We start from the raw sequence: 19,073 nt of genomic DNA, 5'->3' as shown, positions 1-19,073 counted from the left end.
CATGATGTTTCCTCAAGTAACAATGAAGATTGTGGATTCACACTTTAGTTAAGTTTCCTCCTGTAGTAACACTGGATCAATAAGAGATGATCCTTACTGGACCTCTAGGAAGAACATTTTAGAACTGATAGAGCTATAGGAGCAATTAAATATGCAAACATTTATTATAAAAACAAGATTATAAAGGAGTTACATCTCAAAACATTGAAAATTTTATACGTGTTACATCTTAAGCAGGTTATATGAGAACATTAACACCAGAATATCTATATATTGTTAGTACAAACATTGAACAGAGTCAGACAGATAACGTAAGGTTAAAAATCGCGTATTGCCTTAAATCCTAACTAAACTGTGTAAATATTTTCCAAAGTCAAATCATCGTTCTTCGCCCATTAATGGCTGCTTTGAGGAGTCTCCGTGCGATCCTAAAAAATGGAGACGATATGATTAGATTTGCCATGAAATAATTTGCCTAATGTTCGGTTAGTGAGACCAGTAAAAGTCTCTGAACTTTGTGATCACGTGAATGACATACCTCCATCATGCGGAAAGGACGTGTTTATTTTATCCATGACGTCACGTAGCTCCGGGTCTTGTATACCTCGAGAACCTGTGACCAGCGGTTTTCTTTCACCATCGTTGTCACTATCGCTTGCCGTGGCGTCACCATGGTAACCAGGTTTCTTGACTGAACCAGATGAGGACGCTGGAGTCATTCGCGATCCTGATCTTTCAGACGGCTGGGAATAAAGTTTAGAATTCATAGAGTTATCCAGTATAAATAAAGTTAGTTTAGTTTAGGTTTCCTCCTGTAGTAACACTGGATCAATAAGAGATGATCCTTACTGGACCTCTAGGAAGAACAGTTTAGAACTGATAGAGCTATCCAGTATAAATAAAGTTAGTTTAGTTTAGTTTTCCTCCTGCAGTAACACTGGATCAATAAGAGATGATCCTTACTGGACCTCTAGGAAGAACAGTTTAGAGCTGATAGAGCTATCCAGTATAAATAAAGTTAGTTTAGTTAGGTTTCTTCCTTTAGTAACACTGGATCACTAGGAGATGATCCTTACTGGACCTCTAGGAAGAACAGTTTAGAACTGATAGAGCTATCCAGTATAAATAAAGTTAGTTTAGTTTAGGTTTCCTCCTGTAGTAACACTGGATCAGTAAGAGATGATCCTTACTGGACCTCTAGGAAGAAAAATCAACATTTACCTGTTCAAGCAATTGTTTCAGCTTCGTCAACTGTTGTTGCAATTGGCGATTGTGATCCTCCAACACTTTGACACGTGATTCATGACGTGATCTGTGCTGACGTAGTAACTTGATCTCGTTCATGACGTCATTCTCACGATCTTGTCCCGAGTGAGGATCGTCGCGGCTCGTCGTCAACGATTTTAACTGGCTGAGTTCTTCCATTAGGGTTCTATTAGACAATTTTGAGAAAAAATTTAGAAGGGTTCACGTTATTTTTCTTAGCGATTATCACAGCACGGTTTATCTAGAGGTAGGAAAACGGCCTCTAGATATGGACTCAGTTAAATATGGACTTTTGGGGCACATGAAATAGTTTCTTTCATACTTGTTTTCATCTTGAAGATCAGTGATCGTCTTGTCCAAATCTTCTTTTTCTTCCTGGGCCAATTCCATCAAAATTTGCGTTGGGCTTCGCGGCTGCTAAATTAAAAAGAGATATTCCAATATTTAAAATACATAACGATTAACTTATTAACTGACAGTACTCTTCCACTGATGAGTAAAATCATCTGACATTAGACAGAGTAAAATACTAAAGTAGGTCACATCTGGGTGCATTGCAAGCTAATGGGTTAACAAGAGACACTGACAGATAGTTTTGTAACTTATTAACTGACAGTATTCTTCCACTGATGAGTAAAATCATCTGACATTAGACAGAGTAAAATACTACAATTGGCAACTGCGATTAAAAATATTTACAGCCTATTTGAAACAGCGTAGTCTATGTCTTTTAATAGCATTCTCAGTTAAATAAAATCTTTTATAAAATGCACGGGAAATCTAGAGTTTATGTACAGAGAAATATATAGATGTAGACGAATTTTGAACAAAATAAATGCCAAATATTTTGATCAACACTTACATTAGCAGGCGTTCCTGGCTCAAGGCTATAAAACACATACAAATGAAATATTAGCAATAGAATACAATTTAGTAAAAGTGCTTTTTCGGATATAGGATAACCTAATATAGAAATTTGCAATAGGTTCTCACTTGCGGTTGGGTTACGACATACAATATAATTGGCTGCATTTGGTGAAAGATTATGTATAAGAATGCTTGTTCGTTGCATGACAACAGAACTAAATCAACAGGCTAGGATTTTAACTTCATGCAGAGTTAGTATGGGTTTATCATTTTTTAATGTTCAATTTTGATATCAAATTTATTACATATATGTATGTTTTTGAAAGGAGAGCTTTGTGGAATGATCCTTACTGGACTTTTAGGAAGAACAGTTTAGAACTGATAGAGCTATCCAGTATAAATAAAGTTAGTTTAGTTCCCTCCTGTAGTAACACTGGATCAATAAGAGATTATCTTTACTGGACCTCTAGGAAGAACAGTTTAGAACTGATAGAGCTATCCAGTATAAATAAAGTTAGTTTAGTTTAGGTTTCCTCCTGTAGTAACACTGGATCAATAAGAGATAATCCTTACTGGACCTCTAGGAAGAACAGTTTAGAACTGATAGAGTTATCCAGTATAAATAAAGTTAGTTTAGTTTAGGTTTCCTCCTGTAGTAACACTGGATCAATAAGAGATGATCCTTACTGGACCTCTAGGAAGAACAGTTTAGAACTGATAGAGTTATCCAATATAAATAAAGTTAGTTTAGTTTAGGTTTCTTCCTGTAATAACACTGGATCAATAAGAGATGATCCTTACTGGACCTCTAGGAAGAACAGTTTAGAAAGGACAGAACTTTCGAGTATAAATACAATAAACTTAGTTTTTATATCATCAGATAATATATTATCAAGTACTATAATTTGATGATTATAGGGTAGGTTTTAACATACGATTATTTATTTAAATTTTACGTTTATTTAGGAGACAAACACACCTCTTACAATATCGCGCGATAATTTTATGCTCATCAAAATCATCGTTGCTGCTTTTACTGAAATTTAAACGGAATCACATTTAAGTTAGAGTACCATTAATGTAGAAATATTTTAGATCTTACGTTTCGAAGAAATAATAATCTTATAGTTAGTATATTAATGTATTTTGTTTGAAAGAATATATAACAACAAAATTAGTCAAATCTAGAGACAGAAATGGAGTTATATGTCAGCAATATTAATTCAATGCGATTAATTTAGGTCGTTTTTTAACACCGAATGGTTCAAGGTTAATCTTGGGAGTGCACATTTTCAGAAATGCCCGAAGTGTTGGCGACAATTTCCGATACCTGGGCTGTTTCCTATGTACATTTGGGGGTATTTTCTACATCCCTACATATCCCTACCTCTTTCCTTTCTTTTGAGGTGTCTTGAAACTCCCACTGCCTTCCAAATCAGCGAGTCTGAAAGAGATTTAAAAATACTCTTATTTGAAGAAATCACTATATGTTTTGAAACGAGAAAGCTATTATAGAGATCAGAGCAACTGGAGCGCTGTTTCACCAAAGATCCCGACCGGTACCCCCGCGTGGGATTAATGTCGTCATTCTTTACAATACCTGTTTGCAAACATGCCCAACTTGTTATGCATGTCCTGATTATGACTCGGGGGCGGTGACTGAGGCGTTTCAAGGTTCGTTCCCTCCATAACCGTCTGTACTGGAAGATATCCAAGATGTTTTGGTGGTTTATTCTTGTATTTCCGTGGCTTCACCTTGTTCTTTACGACTTTGAAAAAGTCCTTCACATCCTCCGGGCCGGTTGTCTAAAAACACATCGAAAATAACAATGAAAAATACCTTTAACGAAATCTGAGGATTCTTGAAAGAAAATCCTACTGAATTGTTTTCAAGAGTCCAAAACTGAAACTGATTTACTGTACTTTCGACCAAACAAAATGATAATATTTTCTGTTACATATTCGCTGCTTGATACTTGGGTTGAAACATTTCGTGAAAGTTTTATATCTTTGATAAATTACACAAAAACACAGTCGTTTAACTATATATATTTCATACATTTCCCCGCTTCAAATTCAAGTTTTTAAATAACAGCAAAAATGTCCGACTTTTCACACAAGCTTATAGAAACTTGAAGACGTTTTTAAACATTCCCAAACACACACGGTAGATTTATCGGATAGAATAGACGATACATTGATGAAGGCAAGTATTTCTTACCGAAAGGCAGTACTGATGCATTGGATGTGTCACGTAATGATTACGAGAGGTTCGCCCGGAGAAGAAACAGCTTTGGCAGACATCATAGTTGAAGCATTTCAAACATCTGAAGCGTAGTCCAACTATTGGGTATTCCTTACAAATCTGGCATTTCGATTCGTGTTTAACACTTTCAGCGCTCGCGAGGCGATGAAGAGTTGGGATCCAGATGACGCTTTGAGGCTCCTTTTCAAGCCAGTCCAAGAATTGTTGACAAGTGATGGAGTCGGGTTTCTTAGCCTAGGAATGAAAAAAACGCATGATTTCCTCCTGTAGTAATTCTGGATCAATAAGAGATGATCCTTACTGGATCTCTAGGAAGAACAGTTTAGAACTGATAGAGCTATCCAGTATAAATAAAGTTAGTTTAGTTTAGGTTTCCTCCTGTAGTAACACTGGATCAATAAGAGATGATCCTTACTGGATCTCTAGGAAGAACAGTTTAGAACTGATAGAGCTATCCAGTATAAATAAAGTTAGTTTAGTTTAGGTTTCCTCCTGTAGTAACACTGGATCAATAAGAGATGATCCTTACTGGATCTCTAGGAAGAACAGTTTAGAACTGATAGAGCTATCCAGTATAAATAAAGTTAGTTTAGTTTAGGTTTCCTCCTGTAGTAACACTGGATCAATAAGAGATGACCGTTACTGGACCTCTAGGAAGAACAGTTTAGAACTGATAGAGCATCCAGTATAAATAAAGTTAGTTTAGTTTAGGTTTCCTCCTGTAGTAACACTGGATCAATAAGAGATGATCCTTACTGGACCTCTAGGAAGAATTGTTTAGAACTGATAGAGCTATCCAGTATAAATAAAGTTAGTTTAGTTTAGGTTTCCTCTTGTAGTAACACTGGATCAATAAGAGATGATCCTTACTGGACCTCTAGGAAGAGCAGTTCTGGTAAAATTTCATGGTTGCTAAAACTTACTCGTTCAAAACAGCTTCGCGCACTTGGTTCGATATTGCTGCCACCGAAGGCTGCCGCTTCGCCCAGTTGTTTTGGGATCTAAACAAATATGGATAATTTTTTTAGCCAATACAGTATATACAATATAGATTAAAAAATAACGCGAATTATACATCTATAGACTCTTCATAATTGGAACAAGAAAAAGACACATGCCTGAAGTTGATCATGTAGTAAGAGCCCAAGTTTCTTTGGCGAGACATGGTTGGAAGAATCAGACACGAGAGAGAATAGATCTGAAAGAAAATATTTAACAATGTCAATTTTATTTAGCGGGCGACATAGTAAATCTTATTTCGTTCAAGGTGGGATATTTACATCTGTATTTCTCGTCCAGGGGTCCTTGAGACATGCTGATCAAGCCAACTTTGAAGGAGAGTTCACGAATCTTCCCAATACGACCACTAAAAATATTGTATTAGAGAGATGTCTGTATTAGAGAGATGCCTGTATTAGAGAGATGCCCGTGTTAGAGAGATGTCTGTATTAGAGAGGTGTCTGTATTGAGAGATGTCTGTATTAGAGAGATGTCTGTATTAGAGAGTTGTCTGTATTAGAGAGATGTCTGTATTAGAGAGATGTCTGTATTAGAGAGATGTCTGTATTAGAGAGATGTCTGTATTAGAGAGATGTCTGTATTAGAGAAATGTCTGTATTAGAGAGATGTATGTATTAGAGAGATGTCTGTATTAGAGAGATGTCTGTATTAGAGAGATGTCTGTATTAGAGAGATGTCTGTATTAGAGAGATGTCTGTATTAGAGAGATGTCTGTATTAGAGAGAGATGTCTGTATTAGAGAGGTGTCTGTATTAGAGAGAGGTATCTGTATTAGAGAGATGTCTGTATTAGAGAGATGTCAGTATTAGAGAAATGTCTGTATTAGAGAGATGTTATATTAGAAAGGTGCCTGATTGACCGCGATGTAATTACCTGTCATAAACATTCAACAGCCAGTTAAGACTGAGATCAATGGACAGCGGAATATCAATAGCTTCCTTTTCTTTCATATCCAGTTTATCGAAGATGAAAGTCAACACTTTGACCATCTCGGAAACACCAATAATATCTTCATGAGAACCATGCATATTATGACGTTCCAACGCTTCAACTACAACGTTCTTCTCTACCATATCCACTGAAAAAAAGAACAAGGCAATGAGTTTTGAAGGAAAAAGATCCGAAAGAAATAAACTGAACTTCCAGCGCTAAATAAACACCATATTCTGATAAGTTTAGTTAGGAAATGAATACGGCGTAACTTACGGCCAGCGGCTTTCTGGATACATCTGAGTTTCATAGCTGTTCTATACGCACTCCATCTAATGTCATTCAACTCCGCTAAACAATAAAAACAAGATTATTATTAGCAACGTTTTAATCGTACAAGGCATTAGCAATTCGTATCTGGTTGGGTCTAATGATTCAGTCACGATGACAAACGAACAGGGCCGTAGCTAGAAGCCTAATTGGGGGGGGGGGGGTGTATATTCATATGCTCGACTGGTTTATTTCGTACGCTATTGTTCCTACGGAAGATAAACATGATTATATGAATATACACCCCCCAATTAAGCAGTCTAGCCACAGCCCTGTAAACGATGAGGCATTGATATGGATGGACTTTTCTTTGCGAAGAATCGATTGAAAAGCGTCTTAATTTACAGAGATTGTTCGTATCAGGTCTGGGTGAATGTTATCGAAGTCATATTGTATATTGTGGTGACGTATACTTACTTAATTGATGGAAAAGATCCGTCATCTTCGGATGATCCCATTGAGTCGTTTCCGTTTTGTGGCTGGTAAATACAAATACACAGATATACACAAATATTTCGGTAAACGCAAATAAACACAAATATAAATACGTAAATAAATTGTGAATCTGAGAAACGTTGCCCTAGGGCCGGTTGTTCGAAAGACGTTTAGCTTAAACGGTGGATAAGCTAAAGTTTAAAAATACTCTCGTACATCTTGTGTATGACTGAGCCTGCTTCTTATGCATTCAATATGTACTTTCATTGACAATTAAGCTATTTACATCGAAATATTTCAACTCAGTTGTTCAATAAATAGATAATTTCGTTTTCCATTTTTGAACTTATCCACCGTTTAAGCTAAACGCCTTTCGAACAACTGGCTTCAAATTATGAGGTTGTTGAAGCCGTTCATTAAACATTATTCTTATGGGAAAAGTATTTGATCACAGTGTTGAACAATATTCTTAATGTTCGCTACAAACTTACTTGATATAATAGGGGACCTTGTTTGCAGATATGGCTCTTTCCCAAGGACGAACGACACTCGCTGTTGAAGAAATGAAGGATAAAATATTGAAAACCATTCCTAGGACTATTGTGTTAAAACGTTGTGGGGTGTAAGACACTGTCAGATAGTTTTATCAACCTAGACAGTGGAAGACAGTGAGTTACAGCGAAGTACAACACAGTACATAACAGTACAAGAAACTACATTGCAGTACATTACAGTACATCAAAGTACATCGTAGTACATAACAGTACATGGCAGTATCTCACGGTACATCAATATACACAACATTACATCACAGTACAACACAGTACATCGAAGTACATTACAGTACGTCAAAGTACATCGTAGTACATAACAGTACATGGCAGTATTTCACAGTACATCGCTGTACACCACAGTACATCACGGTACATCACGGTACATCACGGTACATTACACTACATTGCAGTACATCGCAGTATACATCTCTGCACGACAGTACATCACAGTACATCGCTATACACCACAGTACGTCACGGTACATCACAGTACCACAAAGTTCAACACATTACATCACAGCACATCACAGTACATCACAGTACATCACAGTACATTCAAGTACATCAACGTACATCATAGTACACCAAAGTACACCACAATACAACACTGTCAACGCAAATTTTCGCGGTGATTACCTTGCAGAGGTTCTTGTGTGATGTTCATATCATATTCAGTGATATTTTCTTGGATCGTGTTTTCCCGATTCAACATCTTCATTTGAAGTTCCTTCCAGCGTCTGTGAAGATCATCAAGACGGTTTTGCCAGGGCGACGGTAGAATCACATTGCATCGTCGCAAGTTATTCTCCACGCCATCTACATCATCAAACATGCCTTGTAACGGGGAAACGATAGTGTGGAAACGCTAGAAAATACAAAAGAGAATGGTTACATTCGATAGAGCTATACAGTATGAATAAAGTTAGTTTAGTTTAGGTTTCCTTCTGTAGTAACACTGGATCAATAAGAGATGATCGTTACTGGACCTCTAGGAAGAACAGTTTAGAACTGATAGAGATATCCAGTATAAATAAAGTTAGTTTAGTTTAGGTTTCCTCCTGTAGTAACACTGGATCAATAAGAGATGATCCTTACTGGACCTCTAGGAAGAACAGTTTAGAACTGATAGAACTATAATTCAAACTACAGTACCTTCATATTATCAGACTGGTCCTGAACAACCTCGATCGTAACAGGTTTCCATTGATTGCTGTAATTCTCAGCTTCCTGCAGTTTTCCATCAAGATCTCGCATGTTCTTCTCGAGAAGATTAAGCAACTGAAAGGTTGGAATTTGAGAAAATGAACACAAGACTTCATCAAAAGTGACTTACTGTAGATGAGCTAGAAAATCGCCCCTCGAAAACCAAACAAGGTTTACTATTGATACTTAATTCTTAAATTATTTAGTATTTTATACCCGTAAAGCTTCGTCCAATGTCTTCTGCCAAGCGTCGCTGTTCTTGGCGAGTTTTGGCCAGCGGTCTCTGATTGCACTGAGTTGAACGCGAAGGTTATCAGCAAGATGAGCCCGCGATGGCGAGGCTGGGTGTGCTGTGTCATGAGTCTCTAAATGACGTTTTCCCGACTCCAAAGCACGGTCGATGACCAAACGTTGCATGTTCATCTTGTTCTTGAATGCCTTAGTGGATCAACGGTAGGATTTAGTCCATAATGTATCTACATACAGTACATCTGTCTCTCTAATACAGACATCTCTCTAATACAGACATCTCTCTAATACAGACATCTCTCTAATACAGACATCTCTCTAATACAGACATCTCTCTGATACAGACATCTCTCTAATACAAACATCTCTCTAATACAGACATCTCTCTATAATACAGACATCTCTTTAATACAAACACCTCTCTGATACAGACATCTCTCTAATACAGACATCTCTCTAATACAGACATCTCTCTAATACAAACACCTCTCTAATACAGACACTTTTCTAATACAGACATCTCTCTAATACAGACATCTCTCTAATACAGACACCTTTCTAATACCGACCCCTCTCTCTAATACTGACACCCCTCTCTAATACCAACACCTCTCTCTAATGAAACAAACTTCAATCTTTAAGCGTCTAACCTGGTGAGCATCATTCTGTACATTAACAGTCTCGAGATCATTCCCAACTGGTTTCTGAGCCTCCAGCTGCTGTATCGCTCGTTCAATCCAGTCAACAATTTCTTGTAGGTCCAAGAACAATTGCCGCCATTCTGTCGCCCCGCCATCCAGTTTATCGCCAACATCAACTGACCGCGCATTCAAGCTATTCCAACGATCGTTCATATCATCCAGTTTAGATTGCAGTGCAGTGAGCACCTCGCCTGGGGCGAGATCGGCCATAACCACGTGACCATTTTCATTCAGAGAGGCGAATGTCTCTTGATGCGAATTAATATCACCTTCCAGGGCCTAGAATTGATTGCAGAATAGAATATATTTTACCTAGAGCGGGAATAGAGTGTAATTTACCGCTGTATTTTTGGTGTTTATGAAGTTTCAAGCCGAAAATCTATAAACACTGGTTCACGATTGTGCATTTCTGTATCGCTATCAAAGAGAAAACTATTGAATAACTTTAAAAAGTTCAGTTTTTCTTCTGAATACGCATTCTGCAATCTTTTGACAGCTCATCATACACATCTGACAGCTGTGAAATGGCCATTTTGAGGCTTAAAGTATACACAAGGTTATTAATTCAGACGATTCGTTTTTGCCGTGTGCAAGCTTCAAATCTTTTGTGCAAGACATATTTTGTTGAGTATTTATGCAGCGGTTTTCTCACCAAGTTTGAAGCCAAGAAGTATTGAGAATTGCGGCCAAAGAGTTATCAATTTAGTCACAAAAAGTCTTATCAATTTAGTTCAAAACTAACTTTCCTGACGAAGGCCCTCAGGTCGAAACGTCGAGAAGTGTTTTGTTTAATTTAGGCAGTTGTTATACCACATTTGATGCTAAGTAGTTCAAACTAGTCGCATTATTTTTTTTTATCATGTGGCCTTCCTAAGTAAACGTTGGAAACTTGGTAATATAGTGCAGGATATAGTTAAATTTGAGAGGCTAATTCATAATTATCTCCACAGGCATCATGGATCTACAAGAGTACCTTCAATTCGTCCTTTAGCGAGCTCAGATCTGGTTGTTCCTCTGTAGCGGCCGCGTCTACGGCGCTGTCCAGCTCAGCGATCTTAGACTCAGCTGAAGTAAGCCACGTCAGAGCTGATATCATGTTTTCATGGAATTGTACAAGACGGGTCAGCATTTCTTGTAATTTATCCTTTCTTTCGTCACAACTGAAATAAAACAGTTATGTTTGTGGTTAACACTACAGCAGATTTTACAGCAATTGAGATTATCTTTGCGTCCCAGGTACTACAAATGTGATTATACTAGAAATATCTCAACGCTTAAACCTTTAATCTGCTCTCCATCTAAGACCCTGAATTTATGATTGCTGTCTTAGACTTGAAATTCAAAGTTTTCTATACAATTGTAATCAACATTGGTCAGTTAGGGTAAATCAATTATGATTTTTGGCACTTCACTCGGTGCAGGTAAATTCTAGAGGTTTAAAGGGTCTTAATTTCGAGTGGAATTATACCCACTTCAAATTCAAGCCAGGAACAGTTGATGGAAAAATGAGTCAACTATAGGTCCTCCAGCAGGAATCGAACCTACGCTTTTGCGATGCCGGTGCAATGCTCTTGCTACTCGGTTACTAAACCAACACTGATGGTCAAATGCACGTCTTGCTCTAGGGATCTTACCGTGAAGAAAGCTTGTTATAGCGTTGAGTATCGCGATGTGAGGTTAACCTGATGTCGCTTGGATTATGTTCAGGGAATTCTCGTATCAATTCTTCACCCAGATCGTTCAATCTATCCACCCGAGGACGCCAGCTTTCCACCTCCTCACGGAAGCTCTGGGGAATGCAAAAGAGAACTCCGTTTATACTGGATAGCTCTATCAGTTCTAAACTGTTCTTCCTAAAGGTCCAGTAAGGATCATCTCTTATTGATCCAGTGTTACTACAGGAGGAAACCTAAACTAAACTAACTTTATTTATACTGGATAACTCTATCAGTTCTACACTGTTCTTCCTAGAGATCCAGTAAGGATCATCTCTTATTGATCCAGTGTTACTACAGGAGGAAACCTAAACTAAACTAACTTTATTTATACTGGATAGCTCTATCAGTTCTAAACTGTTCTTCCTAGAGGTCCAGTAAGGATCATCTCTTATTGATCCAGTGTTACTACAGGCGGAAACCTAAACTAAACTAACTTTATTTATAGTGGATAGTTCTATCAGTTCTAAACTGTTCTTCCTAGAGGTCCAGTAAGGATCATCTCTTATTGATCCAGTGTTACTACAGGAGGAAACCTAATTTAAACTAACTTTATTTATACTGGATAGCTCTATCAGTTCTAAACTGTTCTTCCTAGAGGTCCAGTAAGGATCATCTCTTATTGATCCAGTGTTACTACAGGAGGAAACCAACTCACTTTATGTTCCTGGAGAAGATCTTCAAGTTCAGCGACAGTATTTCCAGTGGTTCGTTCTGCGTTATTCAATCTCTCCTCAGCTTTAGCAAGCCATGCTTCAAGCTCGTTCTTAATCTGTTCATATTGCCTCCAAAGATCCCACATCAAATTAATCCTGTTCAACCAGTCGTTCGACTGTTGCTGGACGTTATGCCAGTGTTCCTTGAGGGACTGGATCTGGTGACGTAATATGTTCTTATGCGACTCGTTCTCAGTCTCCTCCTCCAGCTTGAAGCTCATCTCCGAGATATCATTGAGAAGATATTGTTTTCCACGGAGTTCATCCTCAACAGACTTAAGAAACAGAACATATTATAACATAATATTTATAGTACGCGCCTGCTGATTGGTCGAGAAGCGTGTTTCTATAACTGTATAAAAACGCGGGAATTTTCCCGCCGAAATTGACAAGCGAAGCGATGTAATGAGAATTTGTGATTGAATCGAATTATAATATTCGTACAAAATCTTTTTGTAAAAGGAATAGATTCATTTTCCCTGTGTTTCTATACAGTTATAATGTGAGCCTAACATTTGAATAATTTTGTCGTATATTTCGGTCTAGTAAGCAGAGTATTAGTGTTAATATAATTGTAAACAAACTTATAATCAACCCATAATAGTTACTTAAACAAATAATTACTTATCAACACGTTATAATGCACCTGTTTTTGCTTGTTCGTTAGTCTCTGCATTTCATCAACATTTCCCAGCATAATTCTTTGATTTTTGATAACATCCTCAACCAGAGACAGCTAGTCGTGTAATTCAGAAACTGCCTTGTCAAATTTAGGCCATGGTGTCGTTTTCTCGTCTGTAACAAAGCAAAGTTAACAAAACTATCTGTCAGTGTCTCTTGTTAACCCATTAGCTTGCAATGCACCCAGATGTGACCTACTTTAGTATTTCACTCTGTCTAATGTCAGATGATTTTACTCATCAGTGGAAGAGTATTGTCAGTTATTAAGTTAACAAAACTATCTGTCAGTGTCTCTTGTTAACCCATTAGCTTGCAATGCACCCAGATGTGACCTACTTCAGTATTTTACTCTGTCTAATGCCAGATGATTTTACTCATCAGTGGAAGAGTACTGTCAGTTAATAAGTTAACAAAACTATCTGTCAGTGTCTCTTGTTAACCCATTAGCTTGCAATGCACCCAGATGTGACCTACTTCAGTATTTTACTCTGTCTAATGCCAGATGATTTTACTCATCAGTGGAAGAGTACTGTCAGTTAATAAGTTAACAAAACTATCTGTCAGTGTCTCTTGTTAACCCATTAGCTTGCAATGCACCCAGGTGTGACCTATTTTAGTATTTTACTCTGTCTAATGTCAGATGATTTTACTCATCAGTGGAAGAGTACTGTCAGTTAATAAGTTAACAAAACTATCTGTCAGTGTCTCTTGCTCAGTGTAATGGTCAACAACGAGAGGTCAAAGCATACAAAAGGAAATACAGTGAAAAACAACCTCACCTCTGTATATAATTCTTTACATTTATTTTCAGCGTTTATTTCCCCAGCAAACGATGTGGTTGGGACACTTTTATTAAAACTATAAAAATTTTCATCGAGTAACCTCAAAACCTTCAAAGCTTCCTAGAAAGTAAACAGAAATACGCTTTCAGGTCGTGTGAATATCAGAGACACTCAAATATTTTCCTTCGTCTTGTAAGATTGAACATTTACAGGCAAACGACGAATATATTTGAGCATATTATGCAACAATTTAGACCATCATATTATGAATTTTATCGGCTCGTTTTTTGAGGATCAAAAACAAACAAACACTAAAATATTAGTTATAACATGGAATCGAAGAATTGGTCTTTAGGAAAATGCATTTTGTTTAGCGATCGTGTTATTTTCTGACCTTGAATTCGGTGAAATCTTCGCAAGACATTTGAGATAATTCTTGTTCACCTGCACCAGCCATGTTGTCCACGTGCCTTGGAATTGCAGGGGTACGTCAAGTAACAATGAAAATTGTGGATTCACAGGTTGGGTTAGGTTTCCTCCTGTAGTAACACTGGGTCAATAAGAGATGATCCTTACTGGACCTCTAGGAAGAACAGTTTAGAACTGATAGAGCTATCCAGTATAAATAAAGTTAGTTTAGTTCAGGTTTCCTCCTGTAGTAACATTGGATCAATAAGAGATGATCCTTACTGGACCTCTAGGGAGAACAGTTTAGAACTGATAGAACTATCCAGTATAAATAAAGTTAGTTAAGTTTAGGTTTCCCCTGTAGTAACACTGGATCAATAAGAGATGATCCTTACTGGACTTCTAAGAAGAATCGCATCTGGGTGCATTGCAAGCTAATGGGTTAACAAGAGACACTGACAGATAGTTTTGTTAACTTATTAACTGACAGTACTCTTCCACTGATGAGTAAAATCATCTGACACGAATCGATTAGGAAAAATCTAGGTTTATAAGCCTGGACCATGCAGTTTGAACCCATTCACTTAGCATACATAGCTCAGTGCGTTATACTCCAGTCCCAGTTCTCCCTCTCAGCTCGAGATATTTTGAGATTTATTTGTGGAAACACCGCAGCAAATTCCAGGAATTCCGCACAGCAAATGACGCATTTTATGCAAACACTTTATAAGGAAGAGATATTTGTCTTCATAAAGACATAAACTGATCATTTTGGAGAAGATTTTCAGAAAATACAAACACTTCTTCATCTTGGTATAAAAATATAAAATACAAACTATTTCTTGGTATAAAGCATCATTTTCTTCGAATTCATTTCCATATAATGAAACAAGAAATTCCTACCAACATAAACACAACCAATTGCAAGTCAGTATTTCAATAGGAGATGCTGAGCTTTTGTCAGGAGACAATAATAATAATATAATTTTTTAATACCACAAATTCCTGTTCACAAAACACTCTTTAAACACTCACGGAAGAGATATTTCTCTTGCGCTTCTCAACAGATAATTTTGCCGTAGCGATTTGAGAATTTAGAAAATACAAACACAGACATCTTCAAGAACGAACACTGTATCTATATTCAGTCTATACAGCGAGGTTTATACTACAGAGCGACAAACAACACAGAACTTGCTTTATTATTACGACACAAGAACGACGTGAAATATGGCTTCATATATACAAGGCTACGATGAAGAAAGGTTTGTGAACCAAATCGATCGAAATTTCCTCTGTCAGATTTGCTTCAATGTCTTGAAAGAGCCGGTTATGTGTTCGAAAACCAGCATTCTTTTTGCCGTTGTTGTATTACGAAACATCTGGAAAATTCTCAAACATGTCCAACGTGTGCTGATGAACTGACCGTAGAGACTTTGGCCGAAGCACCACGAATTGTACAAGATTTTTTAAATGAATCGAAAATTCGTTGCGTTTACATCGACAGAGGTTGTCAAGAAGTTGTAGAAGTACAGCATCTTGACCGCCATGAAGATACATGTGGATATACACCAGCCGTTTGTACAAACCAAGGCTGTGGTTTAATTGTCAACAAGCGTGATCTTATTCACCATGAAAGTGAAGTCTGTGAATTCCGAAAGTTGAAGTGTCACTCGTGCGGAGAAATAACCAAAACTTTGGCAGATATGGAGGAAAGAATGGCGAAGAATAATGCAACAATTGAAACTAAAATAACAAATTTAGAGAAAAATGTTGCCACTGTTGCGAATAATATGGAGAAAAACACGGCAGATTTAAAAGCAGATTAAAAGCAGATATGGAAGGAAAACACGAAGCGGTTAACAACAAAGTCGATGGATTGAAAACAGCTTTGGTCAGAGCTTTTGATGAAATGAAGGACGTTCTTATCACGATGGAGGGCAAGATAGAAGAAAACTCAAGAAAAGTAAGAAATAGACCAAGTGGTGATAGGAGAATATAATTGTTCCTGGAGGTGGAGGAACTAAGTCTGTAGAGATGTTTAACTGGCGCGAAAGAAAATGGTCGCCATTACAATCAATGCAAAGAATCGTTATGGAGCGACTTCATTTATTTATAACAATCATATGACTATAGCTGGGGGTTGTGGTGGGTCTGACATTGTTGATGATATGATTAGAATGAATGTTGACCCAAACTCTGATCTCTCAACACACTGGAGTGACTGTCCTGTTAAACTACCTGATAAGTTGGAAAACCACAGCAGTGTGCTGTATAATGATCAGTTGATAGTCTCTGGAGGTGGTAATGGAAATGGTTCATCTGACTTGATCAGATCAGTCCAGCTTGTTCCTCCCTATACTGTGAAGACCTTATCAAGAATGCCAGAACCAAGACAATATCACAGGATGGAAATATTTGATGATAATTTGTTGATAGTTGGTGGAAGAACAACTGACAATTACAAAGACAGCCTCAGCAGTGTCGTACTGTACAATATAAAGAATGAGCTGAGACAGTTGTCACTACTGCCGTATGAAGTGAGTGATATGGCAACTGTGAGATGGGGAGACAACATTGTTGTTATTGGTGGCGCTGACAAACATGGCAAGGCATTAGATACAGTTATCATTTACAATGTCAAGACAGAACAAAGTCACATGCTGCCACCAATGAGATGTAAGAGGAAGGGATGTACTGCAGTTGTTATTGAAAACAACATTGTAGTCCTGGGAGGGTGGGGTAAGGGAAGATACCTGAAGTCAGTTGAAGGTTTCAACTTTGAAAGGTATTCTTGGGAAGAACTTCCAGAAATGTCTGAAGCAAGATGGCGGCACACTGCTGTTGTTGTGTGAACAATATGTAAGGTATTAAGTGAAAACTCCTAACATATTATGAACAATTGAAATGAACTATAAGATTTTCACAAAGTTATGGAAATAGATTGTAGCATAACTAGCATTCTAAGTTGATTGTCAGACATATACTGATTTGTAGATCAAATAAAAGAATTCAAACAATAGGTAGGTGCATGAGTGAAAAAATTTGATTAAATATTTTGACCATGTTGGATCAGAGTTATTAGTTTCTATTAACTGTGGTTTGGATTTGAAAAATTCAACTTTTCTAGAAGCATAAATATTTCTGGGAGGAGACATAAAATGAAAGGGTAAACTTACGATGATTCAGAGCATGTGATGCAGGGAATATTTCTGATGTTAGATTTCAACATTGATAATGGCGCCTGTTCATCTCTACCATGATGTTCCCCACATTTGAAATAAAATTCCTATGAAAGAACTAGAAGTTTTAAATTTTTTTTCAACAACCTGGTATGAATTGTCTGCATTCATGATTTTACTCATCAGTGGAAGAATACTGTCAGTTAATGAGTTAACAAAACTATCTGTTAGTGTCTCTTGTTAACCCATTAGCTTGCAATGCACCCAGATGTGACCTACTTTAGTATTTTACTCTGTCTAATGTCAGATGATTTTACTCATCAGTGGAAGAGTACTGTCAGTTAATAAGTTAACAAAACTATCTGTCAGTGTCTCTTGTTAACCCATTAGCTTGCAATGCACCCAGATGTGACCTACTTTAGTATTTTACTCTGTCTAATGTCAGATGATTTTACTCATCAGTGGAAGAGTACTGTCAGTTAATAAGTTAACAAAACTATCAGTCAGTGTCTCTTGTTAACCCATTAGCTTGCAATGCACCCAGATGTGACCTACTTTAGTATTTTACTCTGTCTAATGTCAGATGATTTTACTCATCAGTGGAAGAGTACTGTCAGTTAATAAGTTAACAAAACTATCTGTCAGTGTCTCTTGTTAACCCATTAGCTTGCAATGCACCCAGATGTGGCTTACTATTGTATTTTAGGTGTGATAGGTGAATAACTTAGAGCTGTTTTTCCCTGACAGTTTGTATTGGATTCACATTATCCCTGCATGCGGCCTTTGATCAATACATCATCCCAACCATTTGGACCCTTGCAAGAAACCATAAATATTGTGTAAACAAGATGTTTGTTGACATTCAAAAACTTTCAAAGCAAGCTTGTAAACAAGTTGTAACAATGTCAACATTTTACAAAGTCTAAATATAAATCTGCTGCAGATGTTTTACAAGTTGTTTATAAGGAAACAGTAAATACCTGTGATAGAACAAAGCTTCCTTCCTTGCAATTTGAACATCGACATCGCAATTTTCCTCGTGTTAGTTTCTTGCAAGTTTTACAATAAACAAAGAAGAAACTTTGCTTGTCTGAGATGAGAGAGTATGAAAAATATGGATTATTAAAGAAACCCTGGTGTTAGAAAGAGCAGGGTTTTATATTCAAGCTGATCTGATATGGCGGAAAAGGACTAGTAGGACTAGTTGTCATATAAAAATCCATTTCTCGATTGAAACAACTTAATATCTCGTGAAATATACTTCATTTCGGTTTCAAATTTCTATCACAGCTATAGTTCTTATAACTAAACATAATCGCAAAATTTTGAATGGTTTCATCAAGAATGATAAAAGATATAATCGATTAAACACTGCAGAATGGATTTCTATTTTCACAAACTTTCTGAGCGCTGATTGGCTGAAATATGAGCGCGAGATCACCTGACCATTGATGGAGTAATTAATAAAAGATTAGGAGGGTGAGATATATTATAAGACTTTTAGGGAGGGGTGATGGAGAAGGGGGGACTACAGAAGGTTAAATTGTGCCTTGGAATTGCTTGGTACGTCAAGTAACAATGAAGATTCTGGATTCACAGTTTAGGTAAGTTTCCTCCTGTAGTAACACTGGATCAATAAGAGATGATCCTTACTGGACCTCTAGGAAGAACAGTTTAGAACTGATAGAACTATCCAATATAAATAAAGTTAGTTTAGTTTATGTTTCCTCCTGTAGTAACACTGGATCAATAAGAGATGATCCTTACT

At 37.1% G+C, this 19,073-nt stretch overlaps 1 protein-coding gene and 1 long non-coding RNA gene across 11 annotated transcripts in view; both read right to left on the bottom strand.

Annotated features, from left to right (window-relative positions):
* Nucleotides 1-145: 145 nt before the first annotated feature.
* The window catches only part of LOC114537829 (dystrophin-like), a 68,784-nt gene continuing 49,856 nt past the window's right edge, over nt 146-19,073 (bottom strand). For 3 of the 9 annotated variants that reach the window (XM_028558929.1, XM_028558930.1, XM_028558937.1), the window contains 21 exons: nt 10,795-10,981; nt 9,771-10,100; nt 9,088-9,309; nt 8,821-8,946; nt 8,305-8,533; nt 7,606-7,666; nt 7,097-7,158; nt 6,626-6,700; nt 6,293-6,497; nt 5,680-5,765; nt 5,518-5,597; nt 5,323-5,400; nt 4,355-4,633; nt 3,734-3,939; nt 3,521-3,577; nt 3,113-3,169; nt 2,129-2,153; nt 1,589-1,683; nt 1,222-1,432; nt 539-743; nt 146-428 (listed from right to left, as the gene is read on the bottom strand). In XM_028558929.1, coding sequence (XP_028414730.1) covers nt 379-428; nt 539-743; nt 1,222-1,432; nt 1,589-1,683; nt 2,129-2,153; nt 3,113-3,169; nt 3,521-3,577; nt 3,734-3,939; nt 4,355-4,633; nt 5,323-5,400; nt 5,518-5,597; nt 5,680-5,765; nt 6,293-6,497; nt 6,626-6,700; nt 7,097-7,158; nt 7,606-7,666; nt 8,305-8,533; nt 8,821-8,946; nt 9,088-9,309; nt 9,771-10,100; nt 10,795-10,981 — 2,926 coding nt within the window. In that variant the 3' untranslated portion in view covers nt 146-378. Of the gene's footprint in view, nt 429-538; nt 744-1,221; nt 1,433-1,588; nt 1,684-2,128; nt 2,154-3,112; nt 3,170-3,520; nt 3,578-3,733; nt 3,940-4,354; nt 4,634-5,322; nt 5,401-5,517; nt 5,598-5,679; nt 5,766-6,292; nt 6,498-6,625; nt 6,701-7,096; nt 7,159-7,605; nt 7,667-8,304; nt 8,534-8,820; nt 8,947-9,087; nt 9,310-9,770; nt 10,101-10,794; nt 10,982-11,455; nt 11,611-19,073 lie in introns of all 9 variants that reach the window. The other 6 variants (XM_028558931.1, XM_028558932.1, XM_028558936.1 and 3 more) reach the window with 6 other exon arrangements.
* Nucleotides 13,804-18,589, bottom strand: LOC114537834. 2 transcript variants are annotated; one of them, XR_003688645.1, is made up of 5 exons: nt 18,286-18,589; nt 17,999-18,120; nt 17,303-17,412; nt 14,110-14,185; nt 13,804-13,835 (listed from the first exon to the last, which is right to left on the bottom strand). It is a non-coding gene; the product is annotated as an uncharacterized LOC114537834 (long non-coding RNA). The 2 variants fall into 2 exon arrangements; XR_003688644.1 differs by lacking the exons at nt 13,804-13,835; nt 14,110-14,185 and having other exon boundaries at nt 16,983-17,412.

This window comes from Dendronephthya gigantea, unplaced genomic scaffold (genome assembly GCF_004324835.1).
Source record: "Dendronephthya gigantea isolate DGI-Jeju-01 unplaced genomic scaffold, DenGig_1.0 000165F, whole genome shotgun sequence".
Classification (NCBI taxonomy): Eukaryota; Metazoa; Cnidaria; class Anthozoa; order Malacalcyonacea; family Nephtheidae; genus Dendronephthya; species Dendronephthya gigantea.
The sequence above is the reverse complement of the archived record's forward strand: the minus strand, read 5'-3'. Positions and strand labels throughout refer to the sequence as shown.